At 41.0% G+C, this 22,985-nt stretch overlaps 1 protein-coding gene across 1 annotated transcript; it reads left to right on the top strand.

Moving 5' to 3' along the window:
- Positions 1-2,174: 2,174 nt before the first annotated feature.
- On the top strand, positions 2,175-17,529 carry inka2 (inka box actin regulator 2). The gene is made up of 2 exons (XM_069147463.1): positions 2,175-2,626; positions 14,237-17,529. Exons 1-2 carry the CDS (start codon positions 2,555-2,557, stop codon positions 15,509-15,511), a joined length of 1,347 nt encoding a protein of 448 aa, XP_069003564.1. The 5' UTR covers positions 2,175-2,554; the 3' UTR covers positions 15,512-17,529.
- The last annotated feature ends 5,456 nt before the right edge of the window (positions 17,530-22,985 follow it).

The following is a 22,985-nucleotide window of genomic DNA, read 5'->3' as shown; positions in this document are numbered from 1 at the left end:
TTTTTTTTAAATGCAGTCATAATACCATACCATGTGGTTTCACTGTAGGGACGATTATGTTTTGTTTTGACAACCAAAACAACCAAACAAGTCATTACACTCACTGAGTTACATTAAAGATTTTTTTAATAATCTGTAGAGGATGACTTATAGTTAAGACAGTTGCTGCGTCTTCTGCATGTACCACCTATGTTTCATTGCTGAGTGATCTGAGGAGATGCTTCCTTTTCCATTGTGTGCTTATGTGGACAGCTGGGAGGAAGTGGGCTGTTGGGCAAGAAGCAGCTGCAGCTCAGGGGGTCCCATTTGGGATGAAACTGTATCATGTGAATCATGAGGCAGCCTGCTTGACATTAAATAGACCCACATGTCATCGTACCAGTCCAGATATATACAGCCCACTCACTCTCAGAGGGGCTCTTTGAAAACGTTACTTATTTGAGAGGCGTTTGTGTCTTCAAACATTCAGTGCAGATTGAATTTCTGAACTTTTTCATTTTCTGTGTACTGCACAGAAAATGGTTTGCAGCAATTCAATTTCAGAGTCCTATTTTTTAGAAACTCAAAAATTTGACTTTTAATTCAAAAGTTAATCCGCTTGTAAGGGTGCAGTTTGCTCAGATTTGACTGACAACAAAACTAACAACCTCCCAAATGTCAGAAAAGACCGTTCTTGTAAGAATCCATTGCTGAGAAAATGATTGAGAACGTTTTTAAAAGCCTTTATAATAGCAGTTCAGCTTCTTAAATGTATATATTTGCTCCTTTTTGTATCATCATAAATTGCAATAAATCAGAGCAATAAAAGAAGTTCTTAAGTTGCAGTCGAAATGACATAAAACAGAAACGGTTATAATTCGACCATGACAACACAGAGGAAGACTATCATCGTTTCCAGACTTTGAAAATGTATAAAGGATAAGAGAATAAAACATACAAGTGGGTTAACGCTCTTCTTCTCTCTCAGAAGTTGAGTCATGCTCAGATGATTTATTAATTTTTCCCATTTCATTGCTTTTGGAAGTGGCCTCTGATCTACTTCCTTCTCTTCCCCTCTTTGCATCAGTCCATCTGGGATGCATCACCAGCATCAGGCCCACTACTAAAACTTTCAGAGGACAAAAAGCAGGTCAGAAGGCACCAAGTTTCCTGGCTCTTCCCTTGACAGACTGAGGAACTGGATGAACACTACTAATCTACACAATAGATTAGGGTCTGATTTGTTTGTGTTTGTAGTGTAATATAACCACAGTAACGCCACATAGCTACTGCACCTCTCACCATTTTTGGATAGTAGTGTGAATACAATACTTAACTTTGAAAAACTTTACCCAGATAAAATTGGAATCCTTTTGTATGAAATAAGGAACTATTTAACTGTAATAACACATCTGACCAGACATTCAATGACAGATTTCAGGTTCTAGAAAGTTTAAAATCGATCAATTTAAAAGGATAGAAATTTGACATCCTGCACCGTGTTCGGCTTTCAGGTAGTGGGGACATAAAGACAGCAGGACATAATAATATTTGCCTTAATGTAATTGCAGTTGTATTAACTATTAAAATAGTTTCCACTAATTTTCCTGAGTTTGGTTTCCTTCTAATGGCACAATGATTTGTGATACTGTGAGGGAGAGAGTGATAAACAACTTCCAGAATAGCTGCCTTGTAAATGCAATTCTTCCTTCCCTTATGCTAATAAGGAATCACTTCCAAGTCACACAAAAGCCCCTGGCTCAGGTGTTTCCTCTCTGGCTGCAGTGAAGGTGGCCAGGAAATTGTCCCTATGGCTCGTTGCATGACACATATGGTTTCTTTTAGACACATCCTCCTTTAACTTCCTCTTTTAGTTCAGTGTGCTGCAATAGTGGCTATTACTCTGTCTCTGTTATGGGACAGATATTTTGATTTTCATGCTGTATCAACAGTCCAAACTATCTTATCTTTCAGCCTTTATTCAAACATTTCCAGATGTTTTTGTCTTTTTCTTGATAGCTCTGTGAAATCATTAAAGCTGCTGTGGACAAATCTACGCGGCTATAATAAATGATGGCTCCCGGTTTTATCAGTTTAAATGAGATAGTCTGCCCCGAGAGGCTCACTCATTGGAGGAAATTGGATGGGCAACGTAAGCGCTCCTCATGAATGGGAAAATAGCAGAGGGAGGAAAACAGACTGAGCAACACACACTCAGTCTAACAGCAGCCAAGCAGCTGAGGAGGAGACACGGACCGAGTGTCCTGGTTCAACCACAAGAAGGACCTCATTATCATTTTTTGGAGTAAACACATTTCCGTTATCGGGAGTTTTTTGTTGTTGTTTTTTTTTTGTTTTTGTTTTTTTCTTTTAATCACAGAATTCGCTTCATTACGAGCCGCGCGCGCATTCCTCAACAGGATTTGCGTATCTCCAATTGCAAATTGTTTTCGTCTCTTTACGAGAGCGCTGTTTTCATTTGGGTGCCCAGGAGAAAGCCTTCATAGTCATGCTCCAGCGGTGACTGGCGAAGCGGTTCATCTGAAATCCTTTTATTAAAGCAAAAATAATACAAATGGAACAGCAGCTCTCCAAACCAGAAAGCAGGAACATGGATGCGTGTCTGAGACGACTGAAGCAAGAACTGGTAGGTTCTGTTGTATCTACTACTCCTGTTATTATAGCAGGGAGCACTGAAGGACGTTTTTATACGTTATTCACGTTAATTTAAACATTTGTAATGTGCAAATGTAAACGCTTAAAACACAAATCTAATTTATTTTCTTATAAAAATTATTTAAAAAATAAATGTTGTTTTTGTCACTGGTTTCCTGACACATTTCTGCATTTCTAACTCTCATTTACTGGCTTTTAGTTTTCAGCTGCCAGTGCATGTGTATCTTTTTAAATCACATTAATCTGTGTGGGCTCTAAGCTCTAAGCACACCAGAGGCATGTGTACGCATCCCTCCTCTCTGTCCAAGCATCTGGGACAGATGCTTTAAGCTTAATGAGCTCAAGACAGTTCTTCTTTTTCCTCTTATAAAGAGGACTGTTCTAACTCTGTGGTGGGTGGAAGGCTCATAAAAGAAAAAGATGCAAGAGCCACAATATTCTCCGTGTGTTGTCGTAAATTGTTGCAACAGACTGCTGTAAGCTCTCCATGTCACAGGGGAGTGAGTGAAAATTGGCAGTCACAATGAGTTTCATCACATTTTCATGCCCTAAATGAAAGAGTCAGACTCCTCTATTTGATATCTTCATGTCATTCAATAAACAAATTTGTTGCTTCCTTTGAAAGGGAAAGAAAAAGAAATCTGTAAACTGGACCCTAATGCCCGAAATCATCTGGCATTGACACACTGTAGACCCATTTTCAAAAGGAGCCTTAACTGGCAAAATATTTCATTTGGAATCATCTTCAAAGCAGACACCGATTTCCTTTTTTCTTTCTGTCCAGCCACCGGCCCACAAAAAGGCCTTGTATGGCTGCGTGTTTTGCAACATAATCTGCTCTGGGACTTCTTGATTCGCTGCTCCAAATTAGCCACACGTCTTGTGAAGTGGCACTTGAGATTTTTGGGGAGTTGACATTGATGGCAGAAGGACATGTTGTGTTATAGCTGCCACATCGCAGTTTGGTAACATAATAGAAAAAGTGCCATGCCATGCCCAGGATCAAACAGGAGAACAGAGAGCAGATGCCGGTTAAAAAGCCGAGGCAGTCTCCCCCTGCATGGGGCCATGTGGGATACAATCTGTTGTTCAGAAATTGATGCATGCCTAGGCCAAGGTTGTCACTTTTCTTTCCACTGTGACTGATTTTCATCCAGTGCTCACTGAAGAGTGTTAAACTGGCTCCATCTGCAACACCGAGATCACAAACGTAACAACCGAATCACAGCTGCGATGTAGAGTCAAGTAGCTCTTCAAAATCCCCTCTGACTCTAAGGCTCTGAGGCTCTGAGGACGTAGATGTAGTTTTAAAAAGGACCATACCAGTTGCTTTGCATATTTCGGACCATTTGCTGAAAATTGCATGTACCTTAAATCAACCATCCTACAAACCATGTGGCATCCATTTCTGTGCTGCATGAGTTGATTCTGAAGAATTGTTCAACTGTATCTTCCATGTCATTCAACATCAAGTCTCCATATATTGTATGTAATTGACTTCATTGCATTGTAAACACCATATAATGTAACTTTAACAAAAAATAGTGCAGACTTGACAACTCAAGCAATTAGAAGTAGCCTGATAATCAGACAGAATAGCCATTATTGACTGTCCATTTCAGCCATTTTCTGCTGGGAGGGTTTTTTTTTTTTTTTGCACAAACCAATCTGCATGAAGCAACGTATCCATCCCACTGCTGTAGTAATGTCAAGGTGGAGTTTACATTTATCACATGGGTCAAAGAAAATATGCCAAGTTGCTTTTTCTGTAAGCTGACCTGTAACAACGCGCACAGCTGTGTCAGCCTTTTTGTGGGCAGTTTTCTATATTTTTTCTGGTTTTCCATCTCTTCAAATGAAGATGACATCCTCATTCTTAAAGGGCATTTTTCAATCTGGACCCTATTTTGCCACCATTTGGGCTCCAAGTGACTAATGGTAAGAACAATTTCTGAAATTGGTCCAGTACTGAGCGAGAGCGCTTTCAGCCAGCAGCCACAGAACAGGCTGCTATGTAATACTTTACGGCAAATGCATCCCATCAATGTATGCCCACTGGAAGTGCTTGTTTTTACAACTGGCAAGCTCACAGTGTTCATATACTGTAATTGTCTGACAACATTTTGGACAGGATCCCAAACCCAGATACGTTTCGGGATCCTTGGCAAAATGGGAAAGGTTGAAAAATGCTGAAGTCTCCCTTTAAGTGAACCTTAAAAAGAACCTTTAATGAGCACAAAAGCCTGTTGTATGAAGTCTGCAACCTGGTTAAGTTTAAGAGTCAGCTGACTGTGTCATATTGTATGGAAATAAATGGAAAAAGTCAAAAGCAGGTTGAAAAAAAGGCATGCATTTAAAAATGTAATGTAATATCAAAAATTGTATATGTGCATGATGTTCTGAGAAGTAGATGAAACTGTCAAATACACAGGTATGGTCCTTTAAATCTTTCCACTAATATGCAATACTCATACTACTAAATAAAAGTCCCTATAAAGCTGGAAAAGTTTGCAGCGTCCGTAGCAATATAAAGCGTGGCATTCAACGTCTGTGTAAAAGTCACGTAAGTTACAACTGTGAACTCAATGCTCCACACTATAGACACGCTGAAACCCAAGAACTTAAGCCCAAGTCAGCTCCAAAAGAAGAAGGGTGTCATACGAAAGTGTGAGCACCATGTCAGGGGTCGGGGGTGTGACTCTGTGTGGGGGCACAGTCAGGTCACGCCCGAACATTTGACCCTCGACCTGACAAGGCCTGGGGCTATTTCTCCTCACTGCTGACCATATCCAGCACACCAAAGACATTAAAACTCAAATCTTACAGATTGGTTTTCAAGTAAGGATTGTATCATCACTTTTTATCTTTTTACTTATGTTACTGTAACTGAAAACAGACTGTCAACCTAAATTTTTTATTTTAAAAAAGCACCACAAGACTCCATAGAAAACCTGGGGATGTGATGGCAACAATGAAATATTTCTAAGTTCATGCATGACTCATTATTCGTGCAGCAGACAGACAAAGAGTCATGAAAAAGACAACATAAGCCCTTCCTGCCTACTTGGAGTTGAAAATACAAAGACTGACATGCCTTTGACTCACGTTGTCTAAATGTAGGGTTCACACCTGCTTAACAGCGTCATTTCAGACACTAAAACATAAATCGGAGCTTTTGATATCATTGCAGCTGAAGATGATTTCACATGCATCACGCTGCTTTATCCCTTTCACACCTGAGGCAAATTTCTAACATGACTGTCATCTTGGAATTCAACACCAAAGCCAGCAAACATGAAGTCATGAAATCTGAGAGAAATACAGACCAAAGTGCCAAACCTATAGTGCCTTCTGGAAAGTTCCATGTTCTTTGTTACCTTTTGGGCGTTGGATCAGAAAACTGTGCACAAAGCGGGGCAGTGGTTTAACTTTAAGCTCGTTTGTTTTGCATCTCCCTCCTGGCTCTTGTTCTCCAAGCTGGCCTTCCTTCCCCTCAGCTAAAATTGGCCTACCTTTTAGTGGCAGCTGTGGGGTTTGCGTGGGTGATCATTGTGTTTGAAATGGAACCACAAACCTTTAACAAAGCCTGTTTATCGCTGTAGGCCTGCGCATGTAAACTACTTTTGCATGGTTCACAGAATGGAAAATGAAATCACTGCCCACTACATCAGATTTATTTCAGATTTTTTTCTTTCTTGAGACAGCTGAGTGATTAATTATGCTGCTGCTATGACCGCACATTCAATCTCACTAGTGTAAGATCAAGTCCCTCCTCTCCTCTGTTTATCTTCACTGAAAGAAAAATATGTGGATTATTTCTCATGGGTACAGCTCTCACCGAAGCTAAGGTCAATATTCTGTGTGCTATATTGCTGTCTTTGGGGCCTTCAAATTACATGCTTGTCTTACATTATTGCTTTGTCTGTGGCTAAAATAGAAGGAGTGCTGTATGACACAATAAATCAACAATAATTTATTTAAAAAAAAGATTATCCATGTAGGAGCAGCAGTATAAACATAATATTGACTTAATTGTTGCTTATTCACACATCCAGCAAACACATTTAAGAGTTTTGTTTCAGATTAAATTAGGTCCAGTATTCACTCTCCTTTTATCTTCATGATGCAGGAATTAACTGTCTTTTTAGCTGTTAAATGCTTTTCCATTTCCTCAGCTAGTCAACAACTTTGTTTGTTGTTGGTATAGTAGGTTTATCCAAGCTTTTGTGGTGAAAAACGCTGCCTGCTGTGCCTGAAACTAATCATTGAGAATAGTGAGCGTGGACTACAACAGTAAAGTTGTGGGGCAGACCAAAATAATGAGCTAAAAGACTGGCCTGGCTCTGATCGTATATTCCTCACAGCTTAAATTGACATTTAAATTGATCGTTTCAAATGTAGTTCCAGCAATGGCGGCTACCACGTCAGCATATATCAAAGTATTAAAGCTGGAGTAAGAACTACGCCCTTTGTAACATTCTATCTGGTTTACAAAGTCTGCAATGGTCATTTCCCATCATGCCGTTTCTCTGCTTACATTGGGGGAGCGTCTCAGCTGTTCACAGCTTGGTGAGATTCGACACACAAACGTCATATGGTGGTCAATGCCGATTGGTTAAAAGCTACTCCAATGGTTTCAAAATGAGCCAGAGGTCGACACCCATTCGGATGCAACAACCAGAAACAATCCCCAATGGAACATTGCCAGGCCCATATACTCACAACGTGAACGTGGGTAATACCAGGCGACAGAAATGTTCCATAAGGCTCGAGAAAACGGCAGATTTAGAGGATAATTCTCTACGTCCCCTTTTACATTACAGTGGTCATTACATATCATAGACATTTCATCCATTGTATAAAATGTAAAAATACAGGAATATTAATGAGTTCGGATGAGATCTATTTACTATCACTGTATTTATAACACCACATATTTCAACTTCCCAAATATTTTATATTTAACAATACAATGCAGTTGCACATAAGCGGCACATACAGTAACATGAATTTGATAACATTAAAAGTTCTACAATTTTCTTATAATGCTGCCACAAAAAATAAATCCATTCCTCATTACAGCTCTGAGCAATCCCATCCATTTTGCACAAGAAATGCTTGTTTGATTTTAGACTCCTTTTGATGTTAAAAGAGCATGGAGAATTACAAGACCACTTTCACTGCCCACACACACGCAAGGTGCTGACGTCAACCGCTGCACTATCAAGCATCTCTGTAATGATTACCGCTTCCAGTGGAGATTTCCCGCCAGGAAGACAACAGATTGGGTCTCAGACGGTCTACAAATATCATCTACCAAAGATGATGATATGGGTCCTAATCATCCCGTGTCTCCCACAGCAGCAGCATTTGTGATGGCACAAATGAGCTTTTCCAGGAAACAAGCTATTAAACCACCTCCCATCTCTGAAAAGGCTGTTAGGGAGGCTTTTCTGGGCAGCAGGTCCTTGAAACAGTAATAGATTTGGTCTAAATTGATTTGGTTTAAAGGGGCCCTTCAGGCTTGCAGATAATTATGAAATTTGCCTACTTTTTTAGACATTCTGGCTGGTACCCCAATAACATGGAGGTGAATGTAAAGTCCTTTGTTGTGTTCACACTGTTGAAATGCTACATTTCTAAAAAAAAAAAATCCATCAGCACAATCTCTTTCCAGTGAACTAAATACTCAGAAGACACCACAGGACAGGCATTCATTTGTCTTCAGAGGAACCATGTTTTCAGTAGAAAGTAGCTCCCACAAAAAGTGGATGACCAAAAGTACCCTCAAGAGAAAAATGACTGTTTATTTTCTTTTTAAATTAATTTAACCTTTAACCATGTATGTGTTGGCACAGGACATTGAAGAAAAAGTCACTAATTGTCATCCATAGTTCCTCAGAATCATTAAAAAAGCAATGCTCCGAGTTATATCTACCTATGCCTGTCAACTTGGGTGAACTAACCCTTTAAATCCTATCTCCTGTGAGGATCCATTATATGTTAGACAAGCAAGAGCGTAAGCATCATATTGAATAGTGAAAGTAAAAAAATTCTAGTCAAAAATGTGGACTTCCACTCTTAACGACCAGTTTGTCATGACATCATAAAGACACATTTGTGTCCGATATTCCTTTGTTGACCATCATTCACACTTCTTGCTCTCCTGAATGGGACCCTGAGGTCATTTGGACCTAACTGAGTCACCGTATAACCTTTTCTCATCAAAGAGTCATTCATTGCCGCGTGCACAGTAATGTATTTCTTTCGGTGAATGTTGCACAGTTTTATTGCTCTCTTCATCATGACCTCGGGGCCATCCACAGCGGTTCAGCCACAGAGACTCTCTCTGTATCCCCCGGACAGAGACCCCATTCCTGTCCTTGACCCACACAGCCCACCATTCATTTTTAATTAGGGGTGGAGGAGGGTGGAGCACACTATATCTGCTGCTGGCCAGCTACATCCAAACAGGAAGACCTTTTGGGTCTGATAACCTTGGCCCCACCGTTCCCTCCCCCTCTAGCCAGTAACAAACAAACAACAACAGTGAATAGCTTGCTTTTTAGAGCCAGGATAGAGCCATGTTTTGTTTTGAATTTCTCACTTGCGTGTTTATTTTTCACCTAATAATCCAGTTTAAGTATGGCAGTGTGTACAACATGCAACCCTATACACGGCATAAAAAAAAAAAAATACTCGCTTCATTCAAATGAGGCAAGTCTGGACAAATGCGGATGTGTGAGCTCAGTGTTTACACAGTGAATATATTTTCCCTCCATAGCCATTGAATGCAATATCAAGACCACAATGACAGCAAAGAACTCGATCTCAACAGACAGCAAAGGACGAGCATTGATTTATTCATACTTTGTGGTATTTAATTCACTTGCATGCTTATTAAATGGTGTCTGGGTGCATTTGCACAGTAGATGGATCTTGACATGAGGATCTAATATAAAGAATCACCAATCACCTTTTCTTTTTTTTAAATTAAAATGCCCAGAACTTTTTAATAAGCCCCATTCAGCATTAATTCAAGAGTGCCAGCCTTTGTTCTTAAACTGTGAAGCATTCAGCATTTGATTGGCAATTATGTCTGCTTGGCTGACATCACTCCAGCCAGAAGAAAAAGTGGGGGTGGGTGAAGGAGTGGAGACTCTGGATAGTCTGTTTGTCTTTCATTCATTCAGTAGATTTTCACTTGGCTTGCTTTTTCAAAATGATCTCTTTATAGAAATACACGCTTGATGGATTAAATGGCTGAAATACTCAGAGGAAGATTTAAACAAACTTCACAAGACTGCGTTAATGATGCAAGTGTCTCCGAGCTGTACAGCGATTCCCTGCAGCCCCAATTTCATCCCAGTTCTTTTATTAAATTAGATTAAACAGACATTGTTTCTCATCTCCATTTTTCTGCTTAAGACCTTAAGGTACTTGTGGCGGTCCTGTCAGATCTGCGTTTTATGTGTCTTGGTCCTAATTAGGCCTTTAGCTGATTCACACGTTGGAAAAGTGAGACATTTCAAGACTTCTGCAACATCTGCGTCTAAACTAGAAAGTGCCACAGGACATTATTTTAACGTCGCTTTTAGCATCCTGAGCAGAATCCCAGAATGAAGGTTGAAAAGGCTGACATATTTGGGCCACAAATTTCAGGCTTGAAATGGCAGTGGTGGAGCGCCTGGAGTTAGTTGGCATGGTAAAGGTAGAATAATAGGGTTTAGTTTAATACTGCTCCTCTGTTTGTTCCCCAGAGCACAATATGAATTATTAATATCACCCTTAGAATAGAAATGCCAGTAAACAACTCTGTTCTTAAATAACTGTGGGGAGTGCCTGCATTTTTAGTTTAATGGAAAAGTTGCATGCCAGTGTTTAACTACGGAGTTTTTGGTTGTCATGTGCAAACAGGTACGCCTCCTTTACACTGCATGAGAATCGTCTGCTTTGGAGATTATATTTCAACAAATTTAAGACATTTAAGAGGTCCAGATTTCCCTGGCAGCTAAGAGTGCGGTAATCCTTCATCAGATCCCTGCATCAACTTTACTGAAGCCGCATGTCTGCCACTGAAGATGCAACAACAATACATAACTCTGAATGTCATCTTGTCTTCAGTCTTGTTGACCTTTGATGTGGAGGAAAGTAAACCATAATTATGGGCTCTTTCCCAGCCTCTCCCAGGACACAGACAATTACATCTAATGAAGTCAGCCATATGTGGAAGACACAGAGACAAGAGACAACCTGATTGTGCTAATTACACGTACCTTCACCGCCTAATTCAGTGAGCCAGGGGAGGCTCAGAGGCTTTTGTTCCCAGCATGTGCATTGATAGGCTTATTATCTGATCTCAGAGGTTAGTGACGCCTCCGTGCACCTACTCAGCCTTATGTCAGTGACGAGCAGGTTTTTTTTTTTTAACTCAGATGTTTAATGTTAATAGTAAAGTACATAAGCATAAAGGTAAGGTTAACGTGTAAGCACATTTGAGCGTATACCACAGCCCCTTAAAGATTTAGACAGTGAACGGAAACTCAATAAAACAGCTTTCAGCTTTTCTTTTTAGTGTCGCATATAAATACGTTTTCTTGGGTTGAGAGAAAAGGTGATGGCATATTCTATGAATTTGGTGATTAAATAATTGTCAGAATGATCTGTAATTAAATTAATTACAGGTTGCAGATATTATGTTGGAAAGTGTTCATCTTTTAAAAAAGTTTTGTAAAGTCAAATATCATTTATCTATTCCAGAAAAAGACAAAAACACTCATAATACTCCAGCACAGACAAATAAAAATGCAAGTGCAACCAATAAGAATGGGGCTAAAGAAGTGGAACACAGTACAAATGTCATGACATGGATACAGTGCATGAAACCAACATCTACATTTCTGTGTGCATTCGGCAAACTTGCCAATCACAGACTTGATCAAGATGACAAAATTTACTTCACACAGACCAATTTAAAATCCTGAGGACATGAAGAAACCATAGTGGGGTGAAGTATCTACAGGGTTAGGTTAGGTTAGGTAGTTACTTTATTAATCCCCGAGGGTTGCTGCAGCTCTGTGAAGCTTCAAAAGGCACAGCGATGCTTTCAGATGCATGTCACATGCTAAAATGCTGTCAATGACAACATACTGATGTTCAGCGGGCGTCACTTACCTTAACCTGCTAGAATGCTAACATTCGCTATTATCACTGGACAACGTACATCTGAGGGAATGTCATTAGTTTTGGATATGTTTGGTTATAAACCTGGATATATTTGAATTTTGAAATGATGATAGCACTACAAGTGATTAACTTTATGTTGTGAAGAGCATGAATGTCTGTACTAGATTTCATGGCAATCCATCCAGTCGTTGCTGTGACATTTCACCAAAAAACAACAGTGTTAATCTCGTGGTGGCTCGAGGAAAAGCCAGAGTTTAACGAAGTCAGTAGGCTTCATCTTTTGGGAACCATGAATGTCCGTGCAACATTTCATGGCATCCAATCGTTGTCGATATGTATTGTAGTGTGACAACAACGCAACCAACAGACTGACTGCCAACCCCAGAGCAGCAATGTTATCCTGACTAAAACAGTCAACATCTAACTTCAGAATGGGGGCCCAACAATCCTAAAGTATAGATATATCACACATTTTATTCTCTTTTTTTTTTTATCAAATTTGTTCCATTTATTCATGGCTTGACTTGACTTTATTAATCTAAAGTGGTCCAAGAATGTTTGCTATCTATTGCATTTGTACATTTTCCCAGAGAAGCCACATTCCCTTCTCTCACGGTGCTTATTTGTCTCTTGGTTTATGATGCTGTACTGTCAGTTGTCCCACGCAGCTACTTTTCCCACCCGGGGTCAACACAATCACTGCTCCCCCAAGATTAAGTATCACAGCCTGGTGTTGTTGCACCTATATTCCCACCCCCCATACCCACACCCCTCATGTGTTCTTATGTTGTCATCCATAATTGAATACATCAACAGTTTTCTCTTCGACATCTAAACATATGGCGAGTGATCCCTCCCCATAAACCCCCTCTCTCCCTCCCCTCCTCACCATCCCTGCTCATGCTGCTGACTCTCACCGGCCCTCTCACTCGCCGCATCCCCTCTCACTCCTCTCATTGTCAGTCCGTTTCTGCCCGAGTGACCACCCCGCCACCCCCACCCCACCCGCCCTCCCTCCCTCCCCCATGGAGTTTGGAGGATTATAGTCTAGACGGGCAGCGCTGATTGGATGTCAGCCCCAGCGGTAGCCCTCCGTTGGAGAGATACATATAGACTGATCCGTTTCAAAGGTGAGAGACAGTGACAAGCCGTCAGAGGTGCCGACTAAGAACAACAGAGAGACAAGACAGGGATATCTATACCTGCTGCTTTGTGAGAGGTTTCAGAAGGTAGGGTGTGGGTTTTTATAATGGAAGATGTGTACTAATTGGTTTGTAGAATGGGCTGCAAGTCTGTCGGTTTAAAGATGATTTTCAGAGTATTTTTAATGCTAAAGAACTGATATCAACCTGCCATTTGTTCTCACAGCTGCAATCTATTTTATTTTAAACATAAATCAATTCACTGTATGTTTAGGTGAAAGTTAGCAGTTATTTCCTGCAGCTGAACTCATTGATCTTAACCGGCGGTTTGACTTAGGTGTGTGCTGCAAGTGTCTCACCAACATTTCCCACAGACTCTTGGCACACTTTTTTTTAAATTCCTTGCATGCTTTCTCGCTTCTTTCCAAAGATGTTTTTCTTTTTGTTTGAAAACAGGGGAGGGCTACCAGCAGGTTTTCTCACCAATCAGGTGCCGTCATTGCCAATGTGTGCATGTTCTTAAAATAATAGAAGATGTATCAACAGTAAAAAAAAAAAAAGTGATTCAAAGTCTGGGTCAATGAGTGCAGTGACTTTAGCCTACAAGTCAAGACACAGGACAGGATGCTGCCTCCAGGCTTTCCGTCTGCCTTCAGGAGAAGACGGTTGGCCAAGGTCACATGACCCAGGCTCTCAAACAGATGAGAACAGAAAGAGAGAGGAGGCGGATGAAAGCAGAGTGTATGATTACTGCTGCATGGAGGGAAGTACGAGTAAATACAAAGAGCTTGAAGGAGAAAGCAAATATGAGATAAAACAAATGGAAAGAACCATAAAGTAAATAGAAACAGAATGAGGAGAAGAGTGAGGCGGAAAAAAACAGAAAGCCAGTCTGTTTTACAGCTGTCACTGGTTGGATCCTCTCTCATACGCAGGCCATATGGGACCCTGGTCTGTCATCCAAAACTAGGTCACATGACCACATAATTAAACAAGGTGCTCAGCCTGAAACCCACAAGAGAAGAGCTCAGAGTGTAACCGGCAGAAACCGAACACAGACCTATGACTATGATTTTAATTTGTTAATGTATTTAATGTTTCTGATAGTGTCACTGGACAGTGTGCAATTAGTGCACTGGGGATAAATGATGAACATGAGGGGGGTGGGAGGGGGGCAGTGAGAAAATCATTCTCTGATGGATGAGCTAGGTCATTTTTGTCTCACATCTTTATTGCTCTCTGTCTTCCTGCAGCTGTGCATGAAAGAAGCTGGAGATGGCCTCCACGCTCAGATGAATTCAATGATGGGAGCCCTCCAGGAACTCAAGCTCCTTCAGGTCCAGACCGCGCTAGAGAGCCTCGACATTTCGGGGCGCCCTATTAATAGAGGAATCCCACATCCTGCTCCAAACGCTCCTCCTGACACATCAGCTGCAGCAGCTTCAGCTTCAGCTACAGGAAAGGATCACAAGTCCTGCTTTGAAAAAACCATGCCCGAGGAGCCCAGCCCAAGTCCGATGCCAAGTCCAAGTCCAAGTGTGTCTTTGCAAAGCAGAAACACCTTCAGTCTGGATGACCATAGTCCATCCCGAAACAGAAGCAGCCTGGGAACCTCATCTTCCTCTGCATCCAGCCTGGACAGTGAAAGCGAACAAAGTGGAAGAAGCGCAAGGAGTGCAAGAAGCGAGAACGACCTTGAGTCTATACCCAGGCGGTGGTCAGGATACACTGCCCCTCAGGTGGACTTCTACGGCCCAACGGTAGGAAACCCTCCACCACAGCCCTATGCTCAACCACAGGCTCCCCGTCGTGCACAGGCGACGGACCTGCCTGGGATCCTGTACAGCCTTTCCAAAGAGGGCCCCTCCATGGATAGCGACTACTCCCAGGACAGCACAGACGATGCCAGCGACTGGACTTCTTCACTCATGAGCCGCAGCCGTAACCGTCAGCCCTTAGTGCTAGGCGACAATGTATTCGCAGACCTCGTAGGCAACTGGCTGGACCTGCCCGAGGTGGAGAGGGAGGAAGGAGAAGAAGAGGGAAAAAGAAAGAGGCGAGAGGAAATGGCAGATGACGGTGGGGCGGACAGACCAGACACCCCGGCTCACCCTCTGCGCCTCACCCGCTCACAGGAGATCTGCAAGAAGTTCTCGCTCACCACAAACATCTTCAAGAAGTTCCTGCGCAGCGTTCGACCAGACAGGGACAAGCTGCTCAAGGAGAGGCCCGGCTGGATGGCTCCCGAGCTGCCAGAGGGCGACCTCTTCAAAAGGCCGAAGAAACTGGTTCCTAAAGGTTCAAAAGGCAGCTTTTATTTGCCGTTCTGGTCGAATGGACAGCAGGGCAAAGGAAGGGCGTGTCTGCATTTAGCTGAGGCAGAGAGGAACCACCATCAACACCATCAACACTTCTCCCAGTTCCACCAGCAGCCATTTGCAGGGATTTATTTAGACAGGAGGCAGCCAGAGACTGGGTTGGAGAAAATGCACCCCTTGTTTGACTACAACACAGCTGTGTGGGTCTGACACGGAGTCTCGGGCCAACAGACTGCCAGTGATGCCAGATTGAGTGCGTGACAGGTGCTGGGGGATTTTGGCTGCGATGGAGGGGAGTGAGTGAATGAATACATGAATGAGAGGCTTGGATACAGTTATCGTCCAAAAATGAAATGATAAAACTTTACACCCACATCATGTTTCTCCTGCGACTGAGAGATTATCAGGGCAACATTTTGTCTGACAATCTGAAAACCTAAACCTCGTTTGCTGTGAGTGTATGAGCGAGTGCTGGAGAGTGTCTGAGACAGAGTTGGACTCTTTTTAGGATTTATGCTGCAAGTTTTGTATTCAAATCTATTCACGCGTGTGCATGTATGACTGGTTTGTCTGGTTGTCTTAAAAGACGGTACTTTCAAAAGGACATATTTCGCCGAATGTCACCATGAATGCATTTCTTTATAAAAACATCAGACTTTTCCAGTTCTGTGCTACAGGACATATCCCTCATATCTCACTTCTTTGCATCTATGAATAGTAACACCCACTGTTGAATTGCATGGTTACTGTTTTTATAAGTGTTGCTACAAACAGCTGTTACTGAACGCACTGCCACTAAACAGACCTAAGCTCCATTTTGTTTCCAAAAGAATTTTGACGCCTTGGAAACTCAGGTTTAACTGAACTCGTCTCATTCACCTTGCTCAGGGAATGAATGTCACACAGAAGAGAAAACAATGAGACACTGCCACATTCAAAAGGAATTGTAAACGTAGAATAGAGAAGTCTTGCCTGACCTTATCTTGCTTAGAAAGACATAACAGCAATACGGTGCATGACTAGTTCAAAGACTGCACATTAAACTTTGAGATTTGTCCCTCGTAAATTAGCAGTGTTGTCCTTGCGGTCATGTTCGAAACTCTCGTTTTTCTTCTCTGCCATGCAGACATGGCAAATGTTGAGTTAACTGAAGGTCCTCTTAGGTTGTCATGCCGAGAGAGAAGGGTGGGAAAGCTGGCAAAGCCAACCGTGGGTACTGACTAACTGACAGCCATCTGGTACCCGGACATCATGTAAAGCATGTTTGCCACAAGCTCGAAGAAGATGCAAAACGTTTAATCCCAAAACTGGATGATGACGACAGCGTTACATACTGTATGCACACAGGTGAACACGTTAGTGGGCTCTAACAGAGATGAGACAACGGAGAGTGGATGTAAAGAACCATAATATGCGTAAGGCAGGATGAAGTTACCAGACTAAAATGTACAGAATATTGTACATATTTGTCATGAATCAAACAGCAGCAATAACAAGCATTTACTTTAATATCCTATCGCATGATTGTCACTATTCTGCACAGATTAATGTCACAATAATAGTTCCTAACATGTAAACAATGCCACAACACCTGTACTTAAACCACAAACTGATGGGTTCATCTTTGACCGACACTATTTATTCTCTTGTATCATAATAAAGTGTTTCAGTGTTTTTCATTTCAAGCAGTACAGCTTCCTTCACATACTCCCTCAGGACTACAGATGAAACTACCCGCTGGGAATCAAAACGCTTCGTTTTGAAAGAGGACCACTGGTTATGCAAGGACAATCTGATTCTCTAACATATTGTGAAAAAAAAAAAAAAATACCAGTTCATTTCACTCCGTTTTAAACATGATAGCAGACCAATCAACTTAGCCAGCAGGGATTAGGCCATGGAGATCTTTTGAGTGTCTTGGCCAGTCGATCCATATGGTGTTGTCTCAGTATTCAGGTCAATACATACTGCACATTCAGAGGGTCCAACACACACAGACGGTTTCTGCTGAGACAGCGTGCCATAAGGCGCAGTCTGAGATGTCATATCACACAGTATGTGTATGTAAATGTAATGTTTATTTCTTCCTATTAAAGCTGTCCAAGTGTAATTTTCAGCACCGTTGTTGATATTTTTCATCGGGGTTCTGCGAACCTTCAGTAGTGATTATGTGTCACGTGAACTGTAAAACTGTCACTGACTCTTTGTAAATTAAATCTGTTTTCAGAAAGAAATTTTACTCCATGTCTCGACTCTGGTTTTGTGCATCAGTCCGTGAAATCTGTTTATAAAACATCTACTGTCGAGCTGAAGCCTTTCATCAAGTATTAGACAAATGTCATCCTGGTAAATATGCCTGGGCAATATCAATACAGTCCATATTATATTACTGACAAGAACAATATTTTTCTGATATCTGCACATATAATTTGGTTAGATTATTATATTCAAAGCAATTAACATATGACAAGGCTCTTCACGTGTGTAAAAACAATTAATCCAAGATCTTCTTGTAATGTGTGGTTACATTTGGTTTGGAATCAATAATTTGGACTGCAGAATCAAGTGAAATAATACACTTCAAGTGAAACCGCAACATGTTGATGTTTGAGTTTGTTGCTCAAAATGTTTAATCTTCATGCTAAAATAAACTAAGATAAGATAAATAGCTATTGGTTGTAGCCTTAAATAAACAACCAGACGAGCGAGAGGTATGAATGAATACACATATTTACAAAATGTCAAACATTTCCTTTAAAAGCTTTTGCAGAACATGATAACAGTGTTTGGTGTCAAATAATCTATAAAAACAGAAAACTGCATTTTAATGCAGAATCTGTAGGCAACGGGACAAGATTTTGGTACCAGTAGCGTTTAGGGAGAAATGCAATTTCAAGGCTGGGCAGCTATGGACTGACAATGAATTTAAATTTTGATTAGCTTTGTTGTCGCATTTTTTAATTTTTAGCGGACAAAAAAAACGCCATGTCTTTGCCAATCTGACTGAAAATAATGACCAGTGCGAAAAAGAGGAAGTCTTGGTCAGAGTTTCTGCCAGCTAATCTGTGTCCCACAAAATGTTAGCCGTTACCCCCAGATGTTGAACTGTTGTCAAACCGATAGCTGATGTGTTCCGAGATTGGTATCAAAATATGGTGAGGTTGCTTGGATCGCATGCATTTTTGCAGACCTAATGTTTTGCAAAGTAGCCTAATTCTATTAATCACTAGTTTAAAACAATCATTTTCATTTAAGTTAATTTTTAAAGGAGTTTATAGTTTTCTGATCGATCAGAAAAAAATAAAGTGAAAGAACAGAAACATTGCTTTCAGCTGAAGCTTTTAGTCTGATTTGTTTCTGCTCTTCTCAGCATCGTCACGACAGTAAAGTGCTGCTGCATGACTAACAGGTTCATTGAGGGCAAAGCCAGCAAGTCACTTACAGCCTTAACGTCAACTGTGCTCTAAACTGATTCTAAATCTGTGCCACTACTCCATCCATGTCTTTAATAAGTAAACAAACAGCATGAACTCTGCAGCCTTGTGGTTCATCACAGGCACTTCATGACACTCAATTCCAGAGATGCCTTTTATGATACACATCAAACCACATCAATCGGTTCGTCTTTCTGCCCTGAGCACTTAGTCCAAGGAAAGAAAGTAATACCTACTGCGAAGGTCCTGAGCTTTGGTAAAACGTCTACACTTCAGAGTAGAAATAATTCTACCATGATATTCTGTGCCTGAACACATTTATTGAAGTGCATCAACAGAATATTCATCTTCTATTTTGTAAATTAATTGTTTGGGTCATTTTTGCTGGCAAGAAATGTCAAACATGTTTTGGTTCCAGAAACTTAAAAACTTCAGGTTTCCACTTGCTCAAATCTGATCATGTGATGCTTTTCTTTACCCTGAGGTTAAACTGAGTCTCTTTTGGACTTAAACTGAGAAGTTATTTTTAGCCCAAATGCTTAATCTAGAAAATAATGTGCAGAATATTAAACGATTAAAATAATGGTTAGTTAAAGCTCTCAATTATTTTCTGTGTAAAGTCTTTGGAGACAAATTCTTTTAAAGAAATAAATTAACTTTAACTTCAAATAAGAAGGCCAAACACTTTGTGATCTCCACACGAAGCTGTCCTGTTGCCGGTGCCAATATTCAATACATTCATACTCTGATATTAGGGTGTCATATCCTAAAACCTGTAAAAGGGAAGCAACCCCCCCACCCCACCCCCACATACACACACACACACACACACACTGGTGCTAGATACTGCATGTTCTGATAACTATTCCCTCAACTTTAAAATCACCTCCCAGGACACATTATAACTTTACATAACGTTCTATGAACAGGTCAGTGAGCATTTCAGATTAAAAAAGATGTCCGGTTTATTAAAAAAGGATAATAATAATCTGTGTGTGTGTGTGTGTGTGTGTGTGTGTAGGGGGCGGGGGTGTTCATGTAACAACAGCTGCAACTGTAGCCCCTTCTCTTATGGCTCAGTTTCCCCGGGGATCCCAGCAGTGGACGCTGAATGTCTGACCACCTCCTCCCCCTCCTCCCCCTCCTCCTCCTCCCACCCTTCCTCTCTGGTCCCAGATAGTCAGCTGTCGCTCTCTCACAGCCTCACAACATCTACTCACACCCCAAATCTGGGGCACGCAATCCCATGACCGAAGCGCAGTTGTACAACTCTGCAAGTCAGAGAGTCTGCAGAGTTCACGAGGCCCGAACACAATAACAGGGTCATGTTACAATTCAGCAGCCGACTGTGACTTATTGCCTGAATATAATGAATGGACATGTGGGATGTTCATATAAAAAAAGAAAAAAGGGATCATTTTATGAGTGGGGGGAGGGAGGTCAGTGGGGAATGCAGTGAATGAGCATGCACTTGTGTGTGTGTGTGTGTGTGTGTGTGTGTGTGTGTGTGTGTGTGTGTGTGTGTGTGTGTGTGTGTGTGTGTGCGTGCGTGCGTGCGTGCGTGCGTGTGTGTGCGTGCTTGTTTCTACGACCCCTCTGGATCCTACTGTAGGCTAATTTCCTGCTAAGCACTCGTCTTTCAATAAGCCCTCAGCTGTGTAGCCGCACAGCTCTACCTCGGCCCTCAGGAATGCGCTCACGTTTCACTTTTTATAATAGTCAGCAACTAAAAGTCCAGAATCGTCACTCAGCGCAGCTTTCTGCAGGTTCCCACAAGAAACACGAGACCACTTCATACACACAATCACACATGCTCGAGCTAGCAAAACCATAGCTCATTTGTAGTAACACGTAAACACCCCTCTCCCCCCCCCACACTTTTGGAAATGAAAGACTACATCTTAAAGCCACAAAGCAGAGACAGATTTGGCAGAGAGATAAATGTAAGAGTTAAATCTAGGGCGAATTATTTAGGATTTAACATCTGTCTGCTTTGCTGTGCAACGCTTCAGATAAGTCTCACACTCTCTTTCCCTGCTAATGCACGCAAAGTGGAACTTCGCAGGCTGGAAATGATGTTGCATCAAATATTATTAACCTGAGCTTGTAATAAGGTGAAAGGGGGACCGCATTACACACAAAATGAATTCATAACGCCTCAGAAAATCCAGCACTCACCATCTTCATTTGAACACAGGGTCATATTTATTTTTTTTTTTCATGTGCACAGTTTTAAACGTGTCTGTCGAGCACGCCTGTCAAAATAATGCACAAGAATAAAGGATAAGGAGCTTATTACATATGACGATGCAGCTAAAATACAGGAAATATTACTGAAAATCAAATAGAAAGCAGCAACTTGTTTGTGCAGACGTCGGTTCTCCTGCTAAGTGGGTTGTATGAACTTGTCAAAGTGTTATTAACACGTGTTACTCCCCACAGGTCAACATTGCTACTGTAGGTTTAAAACAAGAGCTGCGTACAGAGAAGTGTCGACACAAATTTACCTTCCATGCAAAAGTACATTCGAATTCTATTTTCATTTTAGAGAAAGGTATTCACATCAAAGCTGCAATATGACAGAAACCATGAGTAACAGAAAAACTATTGGCAACTACTGACATTTGATAAATCATTTCAGTCATTTCTCAACCAAAAATGTTGAATGTTTGCGCGTCCCAGCTTCTCAAAATGTGAGAATTCTGTGCTCGTCTTTGCCAAATATGAGAATTAATTAAATATCTCATGGGTTTTTAAATTGTTGGTTGAATAAAACAACCCCTTTCAACACAGCACATTGGAGAATTATTACTGGCATATTTCACCATTTTCTGGCATCTTTTAGATTTAATCACTAAGTGATGATAAAAAAAAATGACCATGAATTGCAGCCCTTACTTAGAAAAAAAAACTCTTGTAAATAATTGTAATTACTTTAATGTGAAGTTAATAAAAATAAATCATTAAGACACATCTCAGCTGAAAGAGTATGTACGCTATTATTGAAATACTGTGCAGCCCTAACCAACAATAATCAATATCAATATCATAGAGATGTCATTTTAGTCATTTACACTAACACAGTCAGTTGTATGTGTAGTAGTGCCATAAATCTACAGTACATCTTTAGGAGCTGCAGTTTGTCAGCAAAATGCACACGTTGACTGTCATATATGATTAACTGCAGTAAGACTGTTTTCCAGCCTTCTCCGCGAACGTCTCTGAAGTTAGATGTCTGATCCCAGCAGTGCTGGATATTTCAACAGGACAGAATGTATTTTTTGGTCAGACGGCAACATGAAGCTCCCTGCAGACCACCCTCTTCTAAAGCCATGATTGATGTCTTGAGGTGCTCTGACAGGTGAACCTAATACACAGGAATGTTTCCATGCTTTGATCTCCTCACTGCATGCCGCTCTTTTCTGAATCTGAGGAATTCAAGTGTACAAATGCAGCCTGATGTTGCTCTTACAGACTGGCAGAAGTGCCGTCGGTGCTGTTGTTTCAGGGCTCTTGGCTGTCTGACTCTTGCTGAGTCCTGCCAAAGTAACCTACTTGGGGGGTGAAATCAGAAATGCTGATGGTGTGGTCCTGCTGCTGAATATGCAGGGTTTCTAGGGAAAATATATTTGTCTATTTCCCCTGGTTTTAATCTTATTAAGATGCTCCCAACAGAATAGCATCACAGAAATGTGGTTTCATCAATAAACCCAATCAACAATCATTATGGCTACTAACTGATTGTTTTGGTCCATCAATAAAGCAATAAATTAACAATGAAATCCATCTCTTCTGTGATTAAAAAAAAAAAAGAAAAAGACAATAATCAATATTAATATGTATTTTTTTTTAGAGTAATTCATCCTCTATCAAAGTGAATTAAAAGTCTAATTGCAATTATTTAACATTAAACTACTAATCAAAAAATGATCAGCAGATTCTTTATCTGCAGCCCTAAAAGAAATCACATCTAACATCACATCAGCCACAGTAACAAGGTGGGAAAAGGCAGCGATTAATTTATTTCTGTTTGTTCTATTTCTGTCAACACAAGCAGCATGAAGCCTGCCACCTCCCACACTGACAGCACCACAACATATCATTAAGTGCTGCTTCCATTCACTGCTCCTCAGCCATAATTTAGGAGATCATCTCATTGCTACCACTTCAGATCGGAGCGCCTGCAGAGCCTCAGGACAGAGCTTTTTTTTTTTCCTTGAAGAGCGTCAGATCGTTCGTTACCATTAAAC

The sequence above is a fragment of the Embiotoca jacksoni genome, unplaced genomic scaffold (genome assembly GCF_022577435.1).
Source record: "Embiotoca jacksoni isolate LCO1_2020_lvr unplaced genomic scaffold, fEmbJac1.0.p SCAF_1, whole genome shotgun sequence".
Lineage (NCBI taxonomy): Eukaryota > Metazoa > Chordata > Actinopteri > Embiotocidae > Embiotoca > Embiotoca jacksoni.
The sequence above is the reverse complement of the archived record's forward strand: the minus strand, read 5'-3'. Positions and strand labels throughout refer to the sequence as shown.

Bases quoted from the DNA above. Each gene is read 5' to 3' on its own strand.
- inka2 (XM_069147463.1), top strand. From the start codon at position 2,555: ATGGAACAGCAGCTCTCCAAACCAGAAAGCAGGAACATGGATGCGTGT. The intron at 2,627-14,236 runs GTAGGTTCTGTT...GTCTTCCTGCAG, and splicing joins GACGACTGAAGCAAGAACTG to CTGTGCATGAAAGAAGCTGG.